At 42.9% G+C, this 25000-nt stretch overlaps 5 protein-coding genes across 5 annotated transcripts in view; 2 read left to right on the top strand and 3 right to left on the bottom strand.

Annotated features, from left to right (window-relative positions):
• The window catches only part of LOC109427815 (eEF1A lysine and N-terminal methyltransferase homolog), a 90218-nt gene that overhangs the window by 2073 nt on the left and 63145 nt on the right, over positions 1-25000 (top strand). The gene's annotated exons all lie outside the window — the stretch shown is intronic.
• Positions 5475-17231, bottom strand: LOC109432476 (sodium- and chloride-dependent glycine transporter 1). Its single transcript, XM_019708803.3, has 7 exons — positions 16633-17231; positions 16111-16568; positions 15902-16053; positions 15712-15840; positions 5981-6181; positions 5756-5923; positions 5475-5663 (listed from the first exon to the last, which is right to left on the bottom strand). The coding sequence occupies exons 1-7, from the start codon at positions 17214-17216 to the stop codon at positions 5565-5567; spliced, it is 1791 nt and encodes a 596-aa protein (XP_019564348.2). The 5' UTR covers positions 17217-17231; the 3' UTR covers positions 5475-5564.
• On the bottom strand, positions 7185-7939 carry LOC115265529 (sodium-dependent proline transporter-like). Its single transcript, XM_062849540.1, has one exon. It carries the CDS (start codon positions 7793-7795, stop codon positions 7319-7321), a length of 477 nt encoding a protein of 158 aa, XP_062705524.1. The 5' UTR covers positions 7796-7939; the 3' UTR covers positions 7185-7318.
• Positions 18376-18897, bottom strand: LOC115265530 (uncharacterized). Its single transcript, XM_029871074.2, has 2 exons — positions 18793-18897; positions 18376-18731 (listed from the first exon to the last, which is right to left on the bottom strand). The coding sequence occupies exons 1-2, from the start codon at positions 18796-18798 to the stop codon at positions 18390-18392; spliced, it is 348 nt and encodes a 115-aa protein (XP_029726934.2). The 5' UTR covers positions 18799-18897; the 3' UTR covers positions 18376-18389.
• On the top strand, positions 19095-19772 carry LOC109421181 (uncharacterized). The gene is made up of 2 exons (XM_029871073.2): positions 19095-19232; positions 19292-19772. Exons 1-2 carry the CDS (start codon positions 19227-19229, stop codon positions 19739-19741), a joined length of 456 nt encoding a protein of 151 aa, XP_029726933.1. The 5' UTR covers positions 19095-19226; the 3' UTR covers positions 19742-19772.

Below are 25000 nucleotides of genomic sequence, written 5' to 3'. Positions count from 1 at the left end.
CTCTTCCTTCGAATTTGTAAAGATTTTTTCATGATATTTATCTATGATAATCTACAAAGGGTTCTCCAGTTCTTCCAGATATGCTTTCTTAAGCTTAGTTTCCTGCTCCCAAGTAGAGCTTTTTCCGTAAGTAATTTTGACATTTGTTGAACTGACAGAATTTTAACGAAACGATCGATGCTGTAAGAAGGATGTGAAGAAAAGGCCACCAGGTTGTTTACGATTTGGACTTAGAGAAATTTCATTCGTTTCCTCAGGAAATGTTCTTGAAATAGAAATGTACTTTTTCTCGCGCGTGTGGGGAAAATGATTCAATTTATAACTTTTGGGTGGGATACTAATTATAAATTCTGCAATATTGGGGTTCGGACTACGGTGGGAAGAACTGTGCGGGGCTCTAACGGTTACTTTATACAGTTCTTGAAGAAATACTGGGACAAAGCTTTACAAGGAATTTAATGGAAATTTAACCTTCACGTACCCGACCCCCAACACTGGGTCAGGGAGGGTTCCGAAATGGCTAAAAATGATAATTTCGTGTGTTATTGTGTTTGAACCATCGATTTACAGCAGAATTCTCATTGCGAACAATAAAACACAACTGTGATAAGCAGATTTGAATAAGTTGACCCATTCGGATAACCATGACAGGTTCCGCGGGGGCCTCATTGGGGTCACTTCTGGTTTTCATCCAAACATGTCGTGCGACATATCAAATTTCATGATTTCGAATAACTGAGTCAGAAACGATACCCTGAAGTATGTATCAACTAATATGGCCACCCCGGAACATCTAGCATAGGTTCCACGGGGGTGACATCGGGGACATTTCTGGTTTGCAACTAAAACATGTCGTGCGACTTATCAAGCTTTATGATTTCAAGAGAATGGGGCTGAAAAAATTGACTGAAGTATAAAGCAACTGATATGGCCGCTCCGGAACAGCTGAAACAGATTCCGCGAGGGCCTCTCAAACACAATAACACACGAAATAATCACTTTTCGTCATTTGGTAAAACATACAACTCCCCCACTCCCTGACCCCAGTACAATCCAGAATATCTCCGGAATGGTTCCGGATATTACATGACCACTTGAGTGTAATAAACTGAAGATACTTTGTGATTCTTTGTGCTGAATTTTCTGGCATTCCGTACGAAGGTTTTTCTTTGGGATTTCGCAGAAAATCCTCATTAAATTCTTCCAGGCGTTCCACCGGAAAACCCATCAGGAGTTCGCCGGGGATTTTCATAAAATGGCTCTGAGATTTTCATTAAAAGTTCTACAAAAATCGCTCCATGAGTTCCTGCTTTTATTCAGGATTTAATAGTATGGGATCGTCAGGGTGTTTTCTAAGATTCTACCAGGAGTTTTTTTTTTCGAACCATCCTCGAATAATTTCATCCGGGATTTCTCTAGTATTTTTTCCGGAGTTCCCTCAGATATTTATTCGGAGATTCTCGCAGGAAATACTTCCGGGATCATTGCAAGAGTTCCTTCTAGGATTTCTACAGGAATGCATTCTAAGATTTCTCCAGGAGTTTTTTTTTAATAGAACTATTTGGGATTCTAGGTTTTCTCTGGGTGTTCCTTTTGGGATTTCTCCAGGAATATTTTATTAAATTTATCTGGGAAATCCTTCCTCCAGAAGCTCCTTCTAGGTCTCCTCTAGGAGTAACTTTATGGATTCCTCTCATAGTTTCTTCCGGTATTTCTCCAGGATTTTCTTTTAAGATTACATCAGGAGTGACATCATGGAGATTTCTGTAATAATTCCACCAAAGATTCCTCCAGAAATTCCTCCAGGTATTCCTCCAAGAAACACTCCGGAGATTTCTCCAGCAATTCCCCTTGAGATTCCACCAATAATTCCACCAAAGATTCTTCCAGAAATTCCTCCAGATATGGATCCGGAGATTCCTGAAGTATTTTTTTTTTTCGGAAATTCCTCGGGGAAAACATTCCGGACATTCCTCCAGAAATTCATCCAAAAAATTACTCCAAGAATTCCTCCGGAGATTATTCCAGGAATTCCTCCGGAGGTTTCTTCTGAGATTCTTCCAGAAATTCCTACCGGAACTCCTCCCGAGATACCTCCAGGGATTCCTCCCGATATTCCTCCAGGAATTCCTCCAGAGATTCCTCCAGGAATTCCTGCCGATATTCCTCCAGGAATTCCTCCCGAGATTCCTCCAGGAATTCCTCCAGAGATTCCTCCATGAATTCCTCCGGAGATTTCTCCAGTAATTCCTCCGAGGATTCCTCCAGTAATTCCTCCGAGGATTCCTCCAGGAATTCCTACGGGGATTCCTCCCGGATTATCTCCGCCAATTCTTCCAGTAATTCTTCTGAGGAGTCCTTCATGAATTTGGGGATACCTCCGGATTATCTTTGCTGATTTTTCCAGGAACTCTTCCAAAGAATCCTCCAGGTGCTCTTCCGAAGATTCCTCCAGAAATTCTTCCGGAGATTCCTCCAAAAATTCTTCCGGAGATTCCTCCAGAAATACCTCCTGAGATTTCTCCAATAATTCCTCCAAAGATTCCTCGACAAGTTCTACCGGAGATGTCTTCGGGAATTCTTTCAGGTATTCCTTCAGGTATTCCCCTGAGGATTCCTTCATGAATTTCTTTGGGGGTTCCTCTTGATTATCTTTGCTGTTTTTTCAGGAACTCTTCCAAAGAATCATCCAAGTTCTATTCCGAAGATTCCTCCAGAAATTCCTCCAGGTATTCCTCCAACAAATGATCCGGAGATTTCTCCAGCAATTCCCCTTGAGATTTCACCAATAATTGCTCCAAAGATTCTTCCAGAAATTCCTCCAGATATGGATCCGGAGATTCCTGCAGTATTTTTTTTCGGAAATTCCTCGGGGAAAACATTCCGGACATTTCTCCAGAAATTCATCCAAAAAATTACTCCAAGAATTCCTCCGGAGATTATTCCAGGAAATTCCTACCGGAACTCCTCCCGAAATTCCTCCAGGGATTCCTCCCGATATTCCTCCAGGAATTCCTCCGGAGATTCCTCCATGAATTCCTCCGGAGATTTCTCCAGTAATTCCTCCGAGGATTCCTCCAGTAATTCCAGAATCTTCGGAAGTCTTTTTGAAGGAGCACATGGAAGATTTTCTAAAGTAATCCTTGGATAAATTTCTGGAGCGATCTTGATCTTTTGATTTACAGAAGAAATCGCTGACAGCATTTGTGAAGGAATCCGTGGATGATTTCCTGGAAGAATTCCTGTACGTACGTCTGAAAGAATCGATGGACGAATTTCTGAGGAAACGCATGGAAGATTTTCTAGAGGAGTTCATGGAAAAATTTCTGGAGAATGCTCAAGAGGAAATTCTGAGGGAAGTTCTAGAGGTATTTCTTCCATCCATGGAAGATGTTTTTAAGGAACATACAAAAAAAAATCCGTCGAAGGCTTTCTGGAAGGAATTCATTAACAATTCTCTAAAGGAATCCATGGAGCAATTTCCAAATGAATTCAAGGAAGGTCTAATTAAGGGGTTCCTCAATTAATTTCTAGAATAAGGAACTTTGGAGAAATTTGTGAAATTTGGAGGTGTGTGGAGCTGAGTGAGGACATTGTAGATAGTAGTGATATCAGCATTGACAATGGATATATGCAACTTTACAACTTCATCCAAGATTTGATGCTATGCAATGCTCTGTAAATAAAATCTGAAGAATTTTTTCAAAGAAACTATGCATTTGCTAAAGGAATCCGTGTATGAATTCCTGAAGAAATTTTCAGAGAAATGTAAAAAGGCATTCCTGTCAGAAATTCTTTTAAAAAATTCTAGGAGATTTTCTGAAGGAATTACTGGAGAAATATCATTAGGATTTATTACAGGAATTCATGCAAGAATTTCTGTAAATATACGTGGATAGTTTTCTGAAAGTATATAGGGTATCGCGCCACTTGGGCGGTGGCTTCTATATTCGTCTGTTTTCCACTATAACTCAGTCAATTTTGAACCAATTGACTGGATATGTTGTACACGGGTAGATACTATACCTATCTCGCCACATTCCAAAAGGTGTGTCAATTGGTTCAAATTTGACTGAGTTATAGTGGGAAACAGACGAACATAGAAGCCACCGCCCAAGTGGCGCGATTCCCTATTGTAACCGGTTGGTTCCAATTCAAAGATTTTCGTTTGTATGAGTGATTGTCTTGGGAAAATTCACGTTTTTAAATGTAAACAAAAATACAGTAGGACGCACCCTAGCGAGAAACTTCACCGCTGTAAATAAACCGCTGCTCTCAAAAGGGTGTTAAGATGGCTGGCGCTAAGAAGGAATTTAGAATCAGGTGAGTGCCAATGGGCGCAGCCATCTTCATAAACTGAAGATTAGTCAGAAGTATACCAGGCGTCCGTGTGTGTAGTTCATTTCATGTGTAGTTCTGTGCAAAAGCGTTAACCTCCCCCCCCCCCCTTTTGGGACAGGGATCAGAAAACCAGAGCTACCAGACTACCTCCGTTCAGGTAATTGGGTCCAAATATCACCTTTTGATCCCCCTGACGGAATCCCTAAATTACACTTCCAATAGGACCTCGTATCCGCTGAATAGAACGGCCACACACGGCGGCTCGGAAGTCAAAATGGCTTCCGAGCCTAATAGCAAAGGATCCGCCATCGTCCGAGCCCGGACGATCTCCTCAGGCCATGGGCCTTAAGTGTCAAGGAGGAGTTCCCCTCTCGGCCGTCCAAGGTGGCCATGCCACGGCCGGCCGATCGTGTCCACGAGGGAAGACGCCTGATCGCCCGACACCACCCAGCAACGCCTGCTGGTCCCGTCGATCTAGTACCGGCCATTGCACCGATCCCAAGCTGCCCCGGCGGCGAAATTCCGGCCACACGGTAGTGCAGGAGCAGCCGTGTGGGCCAAAGCGACGAGGAGTAAGTCTGCAGCAACAGTGAGTACCGTGCAGTGCCTTGGCCTATTAGTCTCGCTTACACGCCACACAAATGTACACCCACACCCACACTTTACACTAGGATTTTTAATAAAATGTTAAGAAATGTGAAATTTCCTGTTTTTCATACGTAATTCGCGAAGCCCCTCCGATTACCGAGTAGCATGCCGGCCCTGAGACCCAGCTCGAGGGGTCTCATGCTACTGAGCTTGTCCCGGGTGTAATTGGGAGCCACTGTGGCTGCGGAGCAGCCCATTAAGTCTCCGTGGTTACACTATCGATAGTTTTTGAAGGAATCTCTTAAAGAATTTCTAAAGGAATCACTCAAGGATTTCTGTTGAAAATTCATGGAGGAATTTTTGAAGCAATTAATGCAAGATTTTCTGAAACTTTCGCATGAGAAATTTAAACATCAAAATTAATCACTAAGAAATCCCTAGAAAAAGTTTCTAACTCATACTCATGCCATTCGAATAAGGTAAAACAAACAATGTACTGCATAATGGACTTCGGATCAGTGTTTCGTCTACAGGTAACGGAAACGACGGCCGACGTTTTTATTGAACCTACTTTATTCATATTTCTCAACGTATTGTAAGTTTAGGCAGACATATTAGAGCTGGCAATTCAGGCTTCACTTGACGGACTTCATCTCAACATTTTGCTGCCATAGAGTCCTCTGCAATGCATCAGCTGGACCCCAATCCCGTGGAGCTAAATTGGATTTAACCCTCTAAAGATATAAAAAAAAATCAAATACGAAATCGGTGTAAGGAAGAAGTTGACAGAATTTGATTTAAAACCTTCTTTTCCCCCAAATCTTACCTCTAATAGCGATCCTTTACTAGAAGCTAGCTTGTACAAAGCATATGCTGGAATACACAGCATGGAAGATATGCAGCTCATCCATCCGACAGCAATAGCCCACTTGGGATACCGAACACCATTGTAGGTAGCTTCCGTGTTGTACAGAATAGTTGTAATGAATATGAACTACAATAGTTATGATAGCATTCAGTGATGTTACAAGATGGAACGTAACAAACATACCGTCAAAATGGTAGGAGTGACAAACTTCCACGACAGGATCCAAAACCGGTCGACGGTCCGGTCAATCATGAACTCCACATCGCGCACAAAATTCCGCACTCCGTAGATCCACGCCACGGCGACAATTTCGACGATGCACACCAAAATGACGGAAATGGATGCCGCGTACCAGTCGAACAGCTGCACCAGGTACATTCCTCCCTGGAAGATGAAGTGGAAACGGAAATAAAAAGTGTTCAACCCACTTTAAGGTCTGGAATCCGCTTGTACATATAATAATTAAATTCGTATAAAATTCAGTAATACTTATATGGACAAAAACTTTCAGACCGACCGCTGCCGATGTACTTTAGAATTACATATTTTATTATGTTTTTTTTATCTTTTTTTAACTCAAGTAGAAACCTTAAGCTCACCTGCGTTGTACATGACGAGGACAGCAAAAACATCACAAAGCACAACCCCGCTGTGAACAACCTTCTATGTCTCCTTAGCCGTGGAAGTTCATCCAAAACTGCCGAAACGATGGTCTCAACCTGCACAAACTATATGGTTGCTAATTGTCATACCAGAGTTACTCCATACGGTAATGACACAAAACTTACTATTGTGTCCACACCCAGAAAGAACAGCATCATGAAAAACAGGCAAGCCCACAATTGAGGAAACGGAAGCATTGCAATTGCTTCCGGGTAGGTGATGAACACCAGACCCGGTCCTCCAGTGGCAACCGTCGATACCGGAAGCCCAGTTTGATCTTGACCGAAAACGAGAACTAAAGTCACAATAAAGTTTTAAAAATTTACATACATATAAAACATACAAGAAAGGTAGCCAAGTGCTGAAAATACGACAAATCCAGCGAAAATACTCGTCCCGCTGTTCACAATCGGTATCAATACCGAATCAGTCTTGGTATTGTTCTTGAACCGATTGTAGCTGGCCATGTTGACGAGCCCACCCCATCCAGGTCCTAGAGAGAAAAAGATCTGGATCGCTGCATCTGACCAGACTTCCAGATTGGTTAGCTGACTCCACTGAGGCAGTATGTAAAACCGTATTCCATCTACGGCCCCCGGAAGAGTTATACCACGGACGAACAACACTGCTAGGACTACGAACGGAAACGTTGCAGTGAAGTAAACCACCTTGCCAACGGATTTCACGCCATTGATTATGTACGCGTAGATGAATATCCAAGCGATTAAGTTGCTGAAGAATAGAGGCCACACAATACCTCCTGGAGAATCAATGCCATCCGAAATGTGCAGTATTGCGTTGCTAAACGTAAATAATAGGAACTTATCAATCGATCTATCATTTTTGTTTACAAAAATGTTAATACTGGAAGAACTCGTCAGCAGAAGTTCGCCACCGAGCTGATGCATTCATAATCAGACTTCCTTGTCCGCCCAACTCCAAACACCGTTCCGTATTCCACTTGTTCCCGCAGTTCATCCACGGCAACCGACTGCGCAGCGAATTCCACAAAAACAGCAACGAGTACGCCATTATCACATTACAATACGAAACACATACAAAATTACACAGCACAATCGCCAATCCAGCGCCCTTGAGCAGAGGGGCAATTTGAAACACCGTCACGCAACCACGTCCGGAGAACTGTCCCAGCGATACTTCGAGGAAGAACAACGGAATTCCACAGAAGACCAGCATGATCAGATAAGGAATCAGGAAAGCGCCGCCCCCGTTCCGGTAGCACAGATACGGAAAGCGCCAAACGTTACCGATACCAATGGCGTAACCGAGACACGACAAGATAAACTCCGTCTTGGAGGCCCAACTTCCGCGCATCTTTACTTGTTTTGTTGTATAGTAGTGAGACGTAATGCCAAACAGTCACTGAACTGACGAGAAAACATGTTTATGGGTTATGTAGGTGAGAGATACAGATTAGAATTTATTAACCAATTTAAGTTCTACTTAGCACAGGCTACAGACAATGGTGTAGCTAAGAAGGATGCTAGGGTACAAGATATTTTCGGCTCTTCGGGCCATATGAAGTTAAACATCAGTAGTTACTTCTTTTCCCGATCAGTCCCTACCCAGCCAACCACATATCGTAAATCATTGTGTGGAAAAAGTCGTATATTTTCATATATTGAATCAGAATTGTATAATCATATGTATATTTGTTGACAAAAATTGCGTAAAATCGCATTTCATGCCAAATTAAATTGCAATTGCGATTTTGTTTCATATAGTCGCCTCCGATCATAAAAGGTGCGAGATACTATCGGTAGGATCGCACAGAATCGGATGGAATCGTGAAAAAAACATACATTCTTAGTGTCAAGCTGCAAGTTCGCTAGCATCGTATATATGATTTCTTTGAATCGTGGAAATCGTCGCTTCACATTGTATATGAATCTGCTAAATCGAGCTTGCTTCCTAAAGGTATGATGATAATCGGTGAAATCGTATACAACTATAACAATGTTGTATATTGATCGTTTGCGTCACACATGCGTCGTATACGAAGTGAATGAAATCGTAGAAATCGTATATTCATTTTTACAGTCGCATATGATTGTTACTGCACTTTTATTAGTCGAATATTAATCTCGGAAATCGTAAATGGTTTTGTTTACATATTTGCCTAATACAGAAAAAGAAAAAAATGGTATTCATAACAAATTTGTATTTCTGTTGATGTTGACATATTCCAACCATGGTAGCAATAATTTCAACCAAATATATAGATTTTCATACTATTTATATACAGCAGATGACTTACAATAAGTGATGTATTGATTCCAACAACGATGTGAATTCAGGGCCTCTTGCACGGCACCACTTTTAGTGCCACTCAATGCACAACAACAACAACGTTCCCACGACAAGTCTCGCACCGTATCATGTTAATTTTTATTTGTTTCATGCCATTTACTTTGAACTCTCTATTTTCAACTTGGCAATATAGCCAATAGAGATAACGCGCAGTTCTCAATCAAAGGACCTTAGTTCGATTCCCACTGAACACCAATTGTTTTTTTTTATTCGAAAATCTTGAGTCGTATATTGGTACTCTCAATCGTAATAAGATCATGAATAATCGTATATTTAGACGGATGAAATCGGCGAAATCGTAGAATTTTTTCAAGAAATCGTAAATCATGTTGGATGGAATCGCTGTAATCGTATATATGTTTCGATATGGCCTCCACTTTAGTATGTATATGCCTGTTTCGTGCATTGAATACGATTTCTTTGGTTCTATATATGTGTGACTATTTCAGTTGCAATTTCGATATAGCAACCAAATTGTTGGCTGGGTAGATAGCTGTATAGTGTCGGAAACGCTTAGTTCAACTGGCTAGGAAAAGCACTACGGACTGCTTGTTCCAGTGGTAAGTTGTCGGTACCAAGAATACCTTTAATCGAAACGGTGCGGAGTCGATTATTGACGTGACTTTTTGTAGTTCTGGCCTAACAAGTAGTTCGAACTGGAGAGTAGACGATAGCTACACTCACAGCGATCACCAGGCGGTTTGTTACAGTATCGACTACAACAACAGCAGGCAACGAGTAGAGGAAGAGACGGCAATAGGCCAAGGCCAAGCCCTCGCAGGAGGAAGACATCATACGTCGACGAATGGGTATTTAGAGAGACGCACCGCCGTGAGCTAAACTTACTTGGTTTAGACGGCGACGACCTGTGCGCCGCCACGCCACGCCGCCGCCGTCGACACTTTTTGTCCCACGCCGACGCCGACTTAGGTAGCGGCGGCGCGCCATACGCCGCCGATTTTCATTTTTCACGCCGGTGATCAGTGCACGAACAAAATTAAGTTTACATAAAGTTAAGATTTAAAAAAAAAATTACGATCACTATCATACAACAATTGATTTCTCAACTCTTACAACTGTTTTTTTTTTCATTATATTTTATTAATTATTCATCATTTACATCTCTCCAGAAGTTTCTTCAGAAATTCCCTAGAAGAATTCAGTGATGGTTCCAGAAGATAAACCTGGGCTTCCTCCAGAAAATTCTTCAGGGATGCCTCCAGGAGTTTCATCATTGATTTTTTTTCCAGAATATCTCTCAGGAAGATCTCGACAAGAGTACCTTCAGGAAAAACTCAAACAATTCATTCAGTGGAGTTCAGAGATGCCTCCTAGAGATTCATCAGAGATTCATGTAGTTCCTTCAGGAATTCCTACAAAAGTTTCTAGTCCAGGAGATCCTTCAGAAATTTTTCTAGAATTCCAACAAGGGATTTCTCCTGACGTTCAGTAGGGATTGCTCAAGAGGATAATTCAGGAATCACTCCGGGGTTCATCAAGGGTTCCTACAGAAATTGTTTCTAGCATCCCTCCTGGAATTTGTTCAAGAATCCTTTCTGAAATTCTTTCGGGGATTCCTCTTGGAATTACTTCGGGATGCCTCAAGTTATTTTTGCAGAGATTCTTTCAGGAGTTTCTTCGGTAGTCTCTCCAGGAGTTCGCTCAGAGATCTCACTAATAGCTCCAGGAGGATTCAGGGATGCCTTCAGATGTTCATTAGGAATTCCTTCAGAAGTTCCCTAAGCTATTTCAACGGGAATTTGTTCTGGTGTCCTTCCAGAAGTCCCTTTAAAGATTATTTTAGGAGGATTCATTAATGCCACCTGGAGATCCATCAAGAATCCAGTGAGAAATTTCTTCAGCAACTCCTGCAGGACTCTGCAGGAGGTCTTTAAAAATAGGTCTAGGTTCCTACAGGGATTTCTTTTGAAGTTCCTTTAGAAATTTCAACAAGAGCTCTTACAGAAATTAATCCAGAAGTTCCATCAGAGATTCCTCCAGGAGTTTCAGGGATTCTGCCAGATGTTTCTTCGGAAATTCCTCCTGCATTTCTTCAGGGATTCCAACAGAAGTTCCTTCAAAGAATCATATAGGAAGATCCAAGGATACGTCAGGATTACTCCAGAAGATTATCTAGGGATTCCTATATAAGAGTTCTTTTCAAGATTCCTTCAGGATATCCTTAGGGAATTTCTCGAGAAGTTCGTTTAGGAAATCTTCCAGAAGTTCTTCTGGGGATCCCGCCTAAAGTTCTTTCAGTTTTTAGATTAAGATTTTTCCAGGGAGACTCACGGATGCCTCCAGGAGTTACATCAGATATTTCTTTAGAAGCTCTTTCAGGAATTCTTACAAGAGTTTTTTCAGGGAATCTTGTAGGAGAATTATAATCATCCATATCTCTAGGATACTTTTGAGGGATTTCTCATGGAATTCCTTAATTTCTTTCTGGAATGCTTCCTTTGCAAATCCTTCCACCTACCTGGAAAGATTCGCGGGATTCTACCAAGATATTCTTTCGGGGTTTCCTACTATACTTCCTTCGAGGATTCCTCCTTAAATTTCCACCGCTGATTCCTCCTGGAATTGCTTCGCGGCTCCTCCTGGAACTCTTTATTGATTCCACTTAGAATTCCTTCGGAGATTCTTCGTCCAGAAATTTCTCCTGGACTTCATTTAGGGAATCCTCCTAGACTTCCATCAGGGATTTCTCCTGAAATTATTTCGGGGATTCCTTATGGAATTCCTTCAGAAATTCCTCCAAATTACTTCGGAGATTCATCCTTGAATCCTCCGGGAATTCCTCATGGAAATCCTCTGGGGATTCCTCCTAGAATTCCTGCTGGAATTTCTTCTGGAATTCTTTCGGGGATTCCTCTTGAGTTCCTCCAGGAGTCCTCCTGGAATTCCTTCGAGGTTTCCTTCTGAAATTGTTTCAGTGATTTCTCCTATAAATCGATCGGGGATTCCTCCTGGAATTCGTTCGGAGATTTCTCTTTGAATTCCTTCGGGGATTCCTCCTAGAATTCCTACGGAGATTTCTCCTGGACTTCCTTTGGGGATTCCCCTTGAAAATCCTTCGAGTTTTCCACTTTGAAATTTTTCGGAGATTTCTCCCAGAACTCCTTCAGGGGTTCCCCTGCAGGGATTTCACCTGTTTTTTTTTTCTGGGATATCTACTGGAATTCCTTAAGGTATTCTTCCAGAAATCCCGTCGGGTATTCCTTCTAGACTTCCTTCAGAGATTCCTCCTAGACTTCCTTCGGGGATCTCTCATGGGATTTCTCCGGGAATTCCTCATGGAAATCCTCTGAGGATTCCTCCTAGAATTCCTTCGGGAATTTTTCTGGAATTCTTTTGGGGATTCCTCTTGAGATTTCTTTGATAACTTTTCCTAGAACTCTTTCAGAGATTTCTCCTGGATATTTTTCGTTGATTCTTCCTATAAATCCTTTTTGACCGGCGGCGGCGGCGTGAATCGGCGTGACCAAAACTTGACCATAATGTTAACATTGGCAAAGCAAAGAAGTTGTCATTGCGCTCTATAATTTGTATTCTGAACTTTTTTATGACCATTACCATTTATGACATGAACAATAGTGATTCGACCTATTGAGACATTACCGGTATCCTTAGTGTAATGCGTGTTGCATTACTTCATTGCAAATGAAGGGCAATGAAACATCGATTTTGTTTTGTTTTCTCAGAACCTTCAGAAGCTATCAAACTTCATAATAAGGTCACATTATTGACACTAAGGAGTTCCCGAATGGTTCAAAGAGGAATCTCAGAATAAATTCTAGGAGGAGCCTTGAAGAAACTTCTGAAGGAATCCATCAAGACAATTCTGGACTAATCTCTGTAGGAACTGCTGTATGAAACCGTGAAGAAACTTCTACAGGAATCTCTGATGGTTCAATAATCTCTTTTAGAGAGATCCCTGCAGAAATTTCTGAAGAAATCCCTGATTGGAGTTTTAGAGGAATTTCACAAAAAATAACCAGCACGAATCTTCTAAAGAAATTCTAGGAGGATTTCCCAAATGAATTCAAGCAGGAATCCCAAGGGAATTACAGCAGGCATTTCTAAAGGATATCCAGGAGGAATCCCCGACGGAATTCGCGCGCGAATTTCTAAAGAAATTCGAGAAGGAATCTCCTAAGGATTTTTAAGATGAATGAACAAAAAATATCCAGCAAAAACCCCAAAAAAATTCCGGTAGGGACCCTCAAAAGAATTCCAGTGGGAATTTCCAAGGGAATTCCAAAAAGGATCCTCAAAGGATTTCTAGGAGAAAGAGATTCCTAGGAGAAATCCCAGAAAGAAATCTTAAAAAAAGGAAACCCCGATAGAATTTTAGGAGAAACTTCCAAAGGAATTATAGAAGGAATCCCCGAATGAATTCCAAGAGGAATCCCATATAGAAATCCAGGAAAAATGCTTTAAGGAATTTTAGGATGAATCATCGAAGGAATTCCAGTAGGAAACCCCGCAGGAATTCTAGGAGAAATCTCCAAAGAAATATGAATAGAAATCATTAGGAATTCCCGCAATAATTACAGGAGTAATCCCTGAAGCAACATCAGGAGGAATCCCCGAACGAATTTTAGGAGGAATCCTCGAAGGAAGTCTAGAAAGAATCCCCGAAGAAATTACAGAAGAAATCCATGCAGGAATCCCAGAGGGCGCCATTGAATGAATTCCGGGATGAATCTCCGAAGGAATTACAAGCAGAATCCTCTAACGTGTTTCAAAAGGAAACCCCGAAAGAATTCTAGAAGGAATCTCCCAAGGAATCTCCACAGGAAGTAAAAGAAAAATCTCCAAAGACATTCATGAAGCAATTCTCGAAAGAACTCTAGGAAGAATCCTCGCATACCAGGAGGAATTTCCGAAGAAATTGTAGGAGAAATCACCGAAGAATTTAAAGAACAAAATCCTGAAGGAATTCCAGGAGAAATGCTGGTGTAATTAGGAAGAACCTCCGAAAGAATTCTAAGAGAAATCACCAAGGAAATTCTAGGAGGAAACCCCGAAGGATTCGAGAGAAGACCCCGAAAAATTCAGGAGGATTTTTGGAAGGAAGTCCAGAAGGAATCCCCAAAGGAATTCCAGAATAAAATTAAGGAAATTTGAGAAGAAATCCCCAAAGTATTTCCAACAAATACCCAGGAGGAATCCTTGTAGGAATTCCATGAGAATCCCCTGAAATAATTCTAGGAGGAGTTCTCGCAGGAATTCCAAGAGGAAATTTCAGGGGGAATTTCCAAGCCAATTAAAGAAAGGAAAAATGGCCCTCACGCCGCCGCCAAGCAAAATAAAGTCGGCGCACAGGTCTAGCGAGCTGGTAATGGTGCTCTCACATGCGTGCTCACCACGCCCAAGCGAGCCCACCTTAGAAATGGCCACCGGTTTACTGGTGGATCGACGCGACTGCAGACTTGCACCGTGCCTGCTTACGGGCTAGGCGGCGGATGTAGCGATCACGATCAAAGGAATAGCAAAACGAACAGCGGGTAGTGTTCGCCACTGCAAAAGCCGCGCTGAAGACTGAGATAAGAGCAAACAAAAAGGCCTGCTTTGAGGGTCTCAGTCAGAGTGCCAATGCGATCCCGTGGGATGATGCCTACAGGATCGTGATGGCCAAGACGAGAGGTGTAATGGCTCCTACAGAGCAATCTTCAGAGATGTTGGAGGGGCTTTTCCGCGTCATGATCCTAGTCCTTGGCCTCCTTTCGTAGGACAGTCAGGGGCTGGGGTTGGCGATGAGGCGAGGATCACGGGTGTGGAACATGCGGAGATAGCAAAGTCCCTTCGGAGCAAAGTCCCGGACGGAGTTCCGAACCTGGTCTTAAAAGTAGTTATTGCAGAGGTTCCCGACATGTCCAGGTCTGCTATGCAGAAATGCCTGGATGAGGAAGTTTTCCCAGAGGTTTGCAAGCGGCAGAGCCTGGTTCTAAATATTACCAGAGGCAAGGAAACCACCCGGAGACCCGTCGGCATATTGACCAATATGCTTTATTGACTCAGCGGAGAAGGTGCTCCTTAAGATCATCTTCGCCAATCTTGCAAATTTCACGGTCTTTAGTGAGATTGACCTGATGGATGCGTTTCTGCAAGTGAAGGTGGACGAAGGCTTTCGTAACCTCGACGAGCAACACGCATCGTGGGCTATATCGCTACAATCGTGTTCTGCCGGGAGTAAAAACTGCGCCCGGAGCATTACAACAGCTGATCGATGCGAAGTTGGTGGTTTAGTGGTGGTTTAGTGGATCCAGGAGTTTGGTTTCACCATTCGAGCGGAAAAGTGTAGTTTTGGGTAGAGCCAAGTCCGCTATCTGGGGCATCTGTGTGATCGGCATAGAATACGACCAGATTCGGCAAAAATCGAAGCGATCCAGAAGCTGCCTGCGCTAAAGGACATTAGTTTTGAAAACCGTTATAAAACCTAATACTATTTTTTTTTGGTTTTATGATGGTTCTAAGAACCTCTTGGAGACTATTTGACTAAAAAATGTTACTTGGAGAAGCATCTCCTGTTCATAGATCCCAAAGCGGCTTACAACAGTATCGACAGCACAGAGCTATGGGAAATCATGGACGAGAACGGCTTTCCTGGGAAGCTGATCAGACTAATCAAAGCAATGATGGACGGTGTGCAAAACTGAGTAATGGTTTTGCTGTAATGAAATTCTGCTATGTACGGCGGTGTGTTGCAGCGGACGATGAATCCAAGAACGAAACCAAAAATCAGTTAAAACGCTGCAAACACTTTGAAGTGCTCCTCGGTCAATTTCTGCTCACAAACATAAAAAAGCCATTTTCCCGTTCTTTTAGGCGCGCTAGGCGTAGCTTGTGCTAGCAATGAAGCCGGAGGAACCCCCCTGAATTAAAACTGGTGATAAGTTCAATTTCCTACTTACCTCCATTGTGCATGGCGAGGACAGTAAAACCAACAACAAGCACACCCCCAGTGTAATCCACCGTTTTGATTTTCTCAGCGTGGGAAACTCGTCCAACACCGATGAAATGATGGTCTCAATCTGCACAAACTATTGAAAAAACAGCATTCTTACAGAAGAGTTGCTCCGGTACTTCATGAATAACACTTACCATACTATCTATACCAAGGAAGAATAGCATCAGAAAAAATAGAGAGGCCCATAGTTGCGGGAACGGGAGCATCGCGATTGCCTCCGGGTAGGTGATGAACGCCAGACCGGGACCGCCGGTGGCAACCGTGGACACCGGAATGCCAGTTTGGTCTAGAACAGAATTTGTTAACGTGAAACAGAAAAGGATACCTTTTTTATCAGACTTACGCGACAAATAACCCAGCACTGAGAACACGACAAATCCGGCAAAGATACTGGTCCCGCAATTCACGATAGGGACCACTATAGAATCGAGCTTGGTGTTGTTCTTGAACTGATTGTAGCTGGCCATGTTGACGATTCCACCCCATCCGGGGCCCAACGAGAAGAAGATCTGGATCGCTGCGTCTGCCCAGACTTTCAGGTTGGTTAGCTGACTCCACTGAGGCAGTATGTAGAATTTTATTCCTTCAACCGCACCCGGAAGAGTGATACCACGTACGAATAGCACTGCTAGTACCACGAACGGGAACGTAGCCGTGAAGTAGACAACTTTGCCAACGGATTTCACTCCGTTGATTATGCACGCGTAGATGAACATCCAAGTGATTAGGTTGCTAAAGAACAGAGGCCATACAATGCCTCCTGGAGAATCGATTCCATCCGAAATGTGTAGAATTTCATGGCTGTGTGGAAGTAGAACAAATGTACCACAAATGTTTTCGAATTTGAACAATTGCATCATTTTACTGGAAAAATTCGTCCGCTGGCGTTCGCCATCGTTCCGTAGCACCCAAGCCACTGTTGTCTATAAGTATCTGGGTCTTGTTGGGCCCGCTCAACTCCAAACAGCGTTCCGTATTCCACTCGTTTTGGCAGTTCTCCCATGGCAGCTGACTTCGCAACGACTTCCACAGGAACAGTATCGGATATGCAATGATGACGTTGTAGTACGAACAGCAAATGAGATTGATCAGCACGATCGCCAGTCCAGCGCCCTTCAACAGCGGTGCAATGTTGAACACCGTTACGCAACCACGTCCGGAGAACTGCCCGATGCAAACCTCCAGGAAGAACAACGGAATCCCGCAGAAGAACAGCATGACCAGGTATGGAATCAGGAAGGCACCGCCTCCATTGCGGTAGCACAGGTACGGAAATCGCCAAACATTGCCAGGCCCGATGGCGTAACCGAGACACGACAAGAGGAACTCCGTCTTGGAGGCCCAGCTTCCGCGCTCTTGCACCGAAGCCATGCTGCCTCCCCGGACGAACACCAAACGCTGACTGAATGGATTTTGGCTACATGGGTGACAACAAATCACTGTGCCCATCTCTCCGCTTAATAGGATAATTCCTTTGGGGAAATTACACCTCAATAGAGACAGACGATGTGCGTCTACTTGGCGCTGGAGCAGCTTCACGCGAAACATAGTATCTTTCTTCGCGTTGGTATCGCCTCGGATAGTTCTCTAATCGGAAACTTCCACGTTCAGAGTGATTTGATTTAAATTTAGAACAAAAGTGGTTTCCATCACCCATCTCCGTGGCACGTAAGCTAATATTGTAGAACTGAACCGAGATGCATGCGTGTTCTGGATTGCAACGATCTAAAACAGAAACACGAAGTATAATAGTATGGTTCGAATCCCAAGATCGTATAGTAGAGTTTGATTCAGAAGCGGCAGACAGTTTGGAAACTTAAGCTGAAAACAAGGATAGTAAACGACACTTGGTAATGTGAGGTAATTATGAAGAATTGTTATTTATGATTCATTTCAGTACACAATTTTTCAGGCAACGATCACTTTCTGGGCAGCGTATGAGATCGATGGTGAGGCATAAATCGGCCCGGCAGAAACTGCAATCTGCTTAGTCACTGGAACCGATGACACGTAGCCTCCATGGTGTCCCCAGCCATAAGCTCCAGCATTACACTCAAACCTCCATTTAGGTAGGATCCATTTAGGTAAAATCTATTTAGGTCCCTCCATTTAGGTAACGTTACCTAAATAGAATTTGGTTGTGTTCAGAACAGTTGGAGTACTTATGATTGATGACGTCATACCCGACATTAACCTATCATTCACCTGTTTTTATTTTGGCCTCCAAACCCAACATAGACCCAACAGTTGTTCGATGTTGGTCCAACAGTGGCCCAACATACGATAAAAATTTACCCGACATTGACCCGACATTCAAAAATTTTTCAGTCTGGCGGAATTTTTCAGGGTTTTTTTGTGTTCCGCGCCCAGCTAGTCATTTGCATGACAATTCTCACCTGAGACCCTTCAAAACCCCCGAAAACGCCCCTGAAGCCCCTTCCCTACAGAAACTCCCTTGAAAGTTCTCTGAAACTCCGCATGACCATCTTTAAATCTCCTATTCGAGTTATTCTCCCTAGTTAAACTTCTTTGCAACCTTGTACTCCATTTAGGTAATGAACTGAATCCATTTAGGTAATGAATCCATTTAGGTAAAAATTCTATTTAGGCAGTCCCGACCCATTACCTAAATGGAGGTTTTGGTGTACCATAGGTTCCCCATGGCAGGCCCCATGGATACGCCGACTTAGCTACGTTCGGTTCCACAACAGTCTTACGTCCATAGAGGCCATTATTATATCCGTACGGTGACCAAGCAGAAGGGGACCACGAGTTGATGCTAGGGTATGAGTTCCAGTTGCCAGTGTCAGCGTACGCCCAGCCGTTGTTAAGTCCTTTTCCGTAGAGACCGTTTGGTGGCCAAACCGAAGTGCTAACCGGCCAGGTTGAGTAGGGAGCCGCCTCCGGAATGTACGATGCTTGAGAAGCCACTGCAAGGGTCAGGGCGATGATTGCGATGAAAACCTGTGGAATAAGTTGTTTATTGAAGGAAATATGACTAAACTGTTATATCAACTTAAGATACCTTCATTTTTAAACAACTCAAGTTCGATGTTGTCGCCAAAAAGAAAATCCACCGTTGACTGATGTTGATGATGTGTTGGATGTTTGTATTTATAGTTCACGAGTAACTTTACCACATTACATAATCCACGTACACTATTTAAACAATCTTATAGGGATTATTGTCACTGTACGATATATGTGACACTTTCAATGCATAAAAACCATTCCCGTTAGTGCACATAAAGTTCAAACATCCTGTACAAATTATACAACACAATCTCCTTGCAATCAACTCGCTTCACACCGTTGTAGGATGCACTCAACCGTAAAATTTGCACTCTAATAGCTTGTGCTTCAAAGAGGTATAAGAATGAGCAGCTGATTGACCTGAGGTATCACTTTTCAATCGATCGTTAGTTCTCTAGCTCAATTTAGTTCTCCATCAAATTAATCATGAAGGTTGTTTAATTTACTATTTTCTTATCAACAAATAATTAAATTCTTCTCCATCCCATCAGGTATTCACCGCCATCATAGCTCTAGCCCTTGCGGTTGCATCTCAAGCATCCTACATCTCGGAACCGACATACCCATCTTGGCCAGTAAGCACCTCCGTGTGGCCTCCATACGGTGTCTACGGTAAAGGACTGTACAACAACAACGCTTGGCAACACGCCAACTCTGCCGCATGGAATGGTCATTCTTCCTACGTCAACTCGTGGTCTCCAGTATGGTCCCATTACAATGGCTACGACAGCGGATTGTACGGAAACAATGTCAACGTGTTGAAGTCTGCGTACCCATGGGGACAGCCCTGGGGAACGTACGGGAATGCTGGAGTCTACGGATTGGGACATCATGGTGGCTACCTGTCGTCGGTTCCCGTTTCGAAGCAGATTGCTGCCACCCCAGGTTCGGTCCATGTTGCCCCAGTTCCAGTCGGTGGAGAGAAACTGATCACGGCTTAAGAACTTGAACAGTCTAATAAATTGCAATGAATTGATGAAAGTTGCGTCAACAGTATTTTAGCAGTAGGGAATCGCGCCACTTGGGCGGTGGCTTCTATATTCGTCTGTTTTCCACTATAACTCAGTCAAATCGGCCCATATAGCCGAGGCGGTAAACGCACGGGTATTCAGCATGACCATGCTGAGGGTGACGGGTTCGATTCCCGGTCGGTCCAGGATCTTTTCGTAAAGGAAATTTCCTTGACTTCCTTGGGCATAGAGTATCTTCGTGCCTGCCACACGATATACGCATGCAAAATGGTCATTGGCAGAGGAAGCTCTCAGTTAAAAACTGTGGAAGTGCTCATTGAACACTAAGCTGAGAAGCAGGCTTTGTCCCAGTGAGGACGTTACGCCAAGAAGAGGAGGAGGAGAAGAATTTCGTCTTCGACAAAAATGATCAGGACATTGAGAGCAAGCCGGTAGTGAACTAGTTGATGCTAGGACTATCCGATAGTGAACTAGTTGATTCTAGGTTTATCCGCTAGGTGGTGCTCCAAAAAATGTTTAGCTGCAGTATCTCGAGAATCAAACTACATAGAAAAAAATTGTCTTGATCAGGGACATCGAGGGCTATCCGATAGTGAACTAGTTGGTTATAGGTTTATCCTCTAGGTGATGCTAGTGAGTCCTAAAAATTCTTAGCTGCTGTATCTCGAGAATCAGACTACACCGAGAAAAAATTCTACTCAATGACTGAGTTGGCCTTACTCAGAAATCGAGAAATCCTTTGTTCTCTTACTCAGTTTCGGCTAAAAGTGGGACAACCCATTGGCAATGGGTTGTCCCACTTTTAACGGAAACTGAGTAAGAAAACAAAGGATTTTTAGATTTCTGAGTAAGACCAACTCAGCCACTGAGTAGAAATGTTTCCCTGTGTACATAGAAGAATTTCGTCTTCGACAAAGTTGATTAGGTCATCAAGAGCTAGCCGATAGTGCACTAGTTGGTTCTAGGTTTATCCGCTTGGTGATGCTAGTGAGTTCTAAAAATTCTAAACTTGTGTATGTCGAGAATCAGACTACATAGAAAAATTTTGTCTTCGACAAAGTTGATCAGGACATCAAGAGCTAACCGATAGTTGGTCTAGGTTTATCCGCTAGGTGGTGCTAGTGAGTCCTTCTAAAAATTCTTACCTGCTGTATCTCGAGAATCAGACTACATAGAAGAATTTCGTCTTCGACAAAGTTGATCAGGACATCAAGCGCTAGCCGATAGTGAAGTTGGTTCTGGGATTATCCGCTAGTGAGTCCAAAATAGTTTTAGTTCCAGAATCTCGAGAATCAGACTACATAGAAGAATTTTGTCCTGTCCAACCAGCTCTACTTCATGCGCATATTTTTTTTCCTTCTCGACGCGGAAACCAATGTTTCGACTGTGTCGTAATTTGATCCATCTGTGACACTAGTGTTGTCAATCTGTAACTAGATTGGGAACCCCTGGCGAAACGAGACGATACGGTACGAAACTAAGGATGTCAAGATTAACTCGGGGTATCCTGTTCTAGAAGTGGACAACTTTTATAGTGTGCTAACACTCCACACGAGCACGAACGGAATCAAGTAAAGATTTGCTAGCACAACTCCTTCTGTTGTGATCAACATTTAACCAAACCCGACTACAAGTTTCGCTTATGCGCCAACACACCCTATGGGAGTGATGCGAAACTGCAATTTTGGTAGCCCTCTCTCAGAGCGGGTTGCTTAAAACACCAAAGTCCACTCACCAGTATCCAAAAGCGCAAAAGTATCCAACTAATAGACCAAACGAATCAACAAATTCTCTGTTTTGGGAATGGTTATTACAAACTAATCGATTTGTAGGGTAATTTTCCAATTGTTGCACACCTCATAAGAATAACATGGAATGTGCAACAATAGGCGAGTTTTTAGCTGTACAACAATTGGAAAATTACCCTATCACATTTTAGATCACATTGAACGTACGGTAAAGTCAACTTGCGCAAGTGATCAAAAAAGCTACACAAAAGCAAATATTTTAGCAAATATCTTACTTATCTAGTAGTTCTAACCTGGGGATAGCTATGCTATCTTTCGGGATCCAATGTCAATCGCTGGGCGCCGATCCGCTCGGCAGTGGCTGTGTAGGCTCGAAGCGGTGGCGAATGCTTGTGGCGGCGTCGTAGGCTTGACACGATGACGTAGGCTTGAAGCGAAGACGTTGGCTTGATATTCTCAATTTAGTTGAAAATCGGAGTTTTTGAATAGCGAAGTTGGATTTTTTCTCCAAATCCATGCGTCGGACCAAACTTCGGAAGTGGTGCGCTGTGTAGTAAACCTGGTCCGCTATACAGCGCACCACTTCCGAAGTTAGGTCCGACGCACGGATTGGGAGAAAAATCCAACTTCGCTAGTCGAAAATTCCGAGATTCAACTGCACGGACAATATGCCGGGCCTGAGCCGGGCGAGCGATTGGCGGCCTGGAGGTGAACGTTGGCTTGATGTTCTGCCGACCGAGCCGGACGGATGATTACCGTCCTGGAGGTGATGTTTCGCTTGGTATTCTGCCGACCGAGCCAGAAAAACGATAGGCGGGCGGTGAACGTTCGCTCGTTAGTTTGCTGACCGAGCCGGATGGACGATTGGCGACCTATCCGTCCTGAAGACGCAGAGTTTTTGTCACCACGTGGCGGAAGGTCGAACGTGACGATGGCGAAAGAGGGCGTTAGGGGCTCACTAGGCCGAAGGCGTGGCACTCGACGATCACAGGTGTGGCTTCTCGGCGACCACGATTGCAGCACCTCTTGTTTCCGGACGTCGCCCACGGATCTGCACAAGCCCACCAAAAAAAAACCTTCACTTGAAGGTTTATCCCTCAAGTGATACACTGAATGATCCACTCAGCCTTACACATTATATTCAATATTAATTACCTGATCCTCCTCAAGGTATTGCTACGGATATCGCAAACAGTCTTTTTGGCTACAATGCCAATGCACACGTGCCACTTCTCAATCTAATTTCCCTATCGTAATTTAGCACTTTAAAAACTGATCTGTTCTATTCGGATCACCAAACAGCAAGAGCCTTTGATTATTCGTTCTGTCCCTTTTATAACATATCGAGTGATATTGGTAAGTGTACCAATTATGGCTACACAGTTAAACAGACGCTCGGAGATCGGTATTGAAATTTACCGGATAAGATCGGTAATTATGAAAATAGCTGAACGTTCGGTGAATTTCTGTAGATTCACCGAAAAATGTAAACAAAATTACAGAATTTCGGTGATTGAGACCTGATTTACCGAAATCGGTGATTTTTTTTACCGAAATCATCTGTAAAAGTGCTCCAACACTGAATTCGGCAAAAAAATTACCGAACGTTCAGTAGTTTGTGCTTTGAATTACTGATGTTTCGGTAACTTGTTGTAAACGTTAAAATGGGCGAGTGTCGAGTGAGTCATCAGTATTACCCTTCAATAATCAGAGGATTTTATTATTCCCCCAGTGGATTTATTTTCAGTCCGGAAGTGCATATCATTGTGTTCAAGCGTGGCGATTTGGATGGCGCATTCGAGTTCTAAAAGGAAACAGGTAGGTGAACCAAAAAGTATCACCGTGTCAAACTTTCAGTTTCCATGTCATTTCAGCTTCAAGTGCAGTCAGCAGCAGCGCGCGGCCCGAAAGCCCTCTGGGATTTCACTACTCAGTGTGATTCCAGCATGCAGCAACTTAATGTGAATTAAATTAGTGACGATAATAAAGATAAAGTAAAGATATTTTGAATACGTTTTTTTTCATAAAAACAAAACAAATTAAGCAAACAAAAAGAGGAAGAGAAGTTCCAGGGTGAATAAGGCCGTTTGCAGTTCATTCGGTAAACGTTACCGATCAATCGGTAAATTTGACAGTTGTGGCCAACGGCACAATTTACTGATCGTTCGGTAATTTGTTTCATTACCGAACAGGTTACCGACCAGTCAGCTGTTGAGATTTCGGTAAATAATTTACCGAAGTCGGTGATCTGATCTAAGTGTGTATAGTACCAATTATTAGACATAGTTGATTTTAACCCTTTTACGATGTAAATCAACAAGAAAAATTTTATGAACAACAGATCACGTTCACAAAAGATAGTCTCTCTCTCTCTTCTCTCTTCTTGGCGTAACGTCCTCATTGGGACAAAGCCTGCTTCTCAGCTTAGTGTTCTATGAGCACTTCCACAGTTATTAACTGAGAGCTTCCTCTGCCAATGACCATTTTGCATGCGTATATCGTGTGGCAGGCACGAAGATACTCTATGCCCAAGGAAGTCAAGGAAATTTCCTTTACGAAAAGATCCTGGACCGACCGGGAATCGAACCCGTCACACTCAGCATGGTCATGCTGAATACCCGTGCGTTTACCGCCTCGGCTATATGGGCCCTACAAAAGATAGTCGCGCTCATTAAAACTCCACATTTTCCTCAAATCATGGTAGAAATAAATCATTTTCCTTAATATTTCGGCTTCCTTGCACCCTTTTTCGCCATAGTGTTCCAGTTATGGCTAACCCCATAAGGAATGCATGCAAATAGTGCGAAAAGGAACCGAAGTTAAAAAATGTAACCATAACTGGTACAGGGTTCCTATCATTAGCACACACTGTAATAAATACTAAAAGTAGTTTTGGCTCCGTTTCTATATTTTTCCTGTAAAGTATGGAAACTAAGCTGTCTTTTAACTTATTGATGACATTCGTTGGTCTTCTCGTTATTTTTGTATAAATAGCTTTCCTTAGGTAGTGCCATAATTGGTACACGCACCCTATCATATCCCGAACTGATGAGGCTCATCAGTTTATTGTCATTTGTTTACATCTGAGAGTGGAGGCATGGAATTATAAACTGTTATACGCGAAACGGTAGCTGTTCGATTATAACGCGTTCATGATCGCTCTCGCTTAACACACAGGTTATTACACATAAACTGTTACAAATCCATTAAACGATAGTTATTTGATTTTTCTCATCGAAATGTAAATCAAAAGAGCCTTGCGAACGTTTTCTAAGTGATTTATCGGATTGAATTTGGCATTGTGCTGTTCAATTTTGTGGCATTGTCAGTTTTACGAGCAAATCATATGAACTGAAATAGTTAACAAAATATAATTAACCCTTTAGCGCGCGCGCTGTTGTAAAAAGTACAACAGTACCAGAAAACCTCCCTTTTCGTATACAGAGCAAGCGCGGTGCAGTTTCGGTTGCTTGATGGTTAA

This window comes from Aedes albopictus, chromosome 2 (genome assembly GCF_035046485.1).
Source record: "Aedes albopictus strain Foshan chromosome 2, AalbF5, whole genome shotgun sequence".
Taxonomy (NCBI): domain Eukaryota; kingdom Metazoa; phylum Arthropoda; class Insecta; order Diptera; family Culicidae; genus Aedes; species Aedes albopictus.
The sequence above is the reverse complement of the archived record's forward strand: the minus strand, read 5'-3'. Positions and strand labels throughout refer to the sequence as shown.

Bases quoted from the DNA above. Each gene is read 5' to 3' on its own strand.
- LOC115265529 (XM_062849540.1), bottom strand. From the start codon at position 7,795: ATGCGCGGAAGTTGGGCCTCCAAGACGGAGTTTATCTTGTCGTGTCTC.
- LOC109432476 (XM_019708803.3), bottom strand. From the start codon at position 17,216: ATGGGCACAGTGATTTGTTGTCACCCATGTAGCCAAAATCCATTCAGT. The intron at 16,569-16,632 runs GTAAAATGATGC...ACTTCCACACAG, and splicing joins CCAGCGGACGAATTTTTCCA to CCATGAAATTCTACACATTT. The intron at 6,182-15,711 runs GTAAGTAGGAAA...TTCATCTTCCAG, and splicing joins CCTCGCCATGCACAATGGAG to GGAGGAATGTACCTGGTGCA.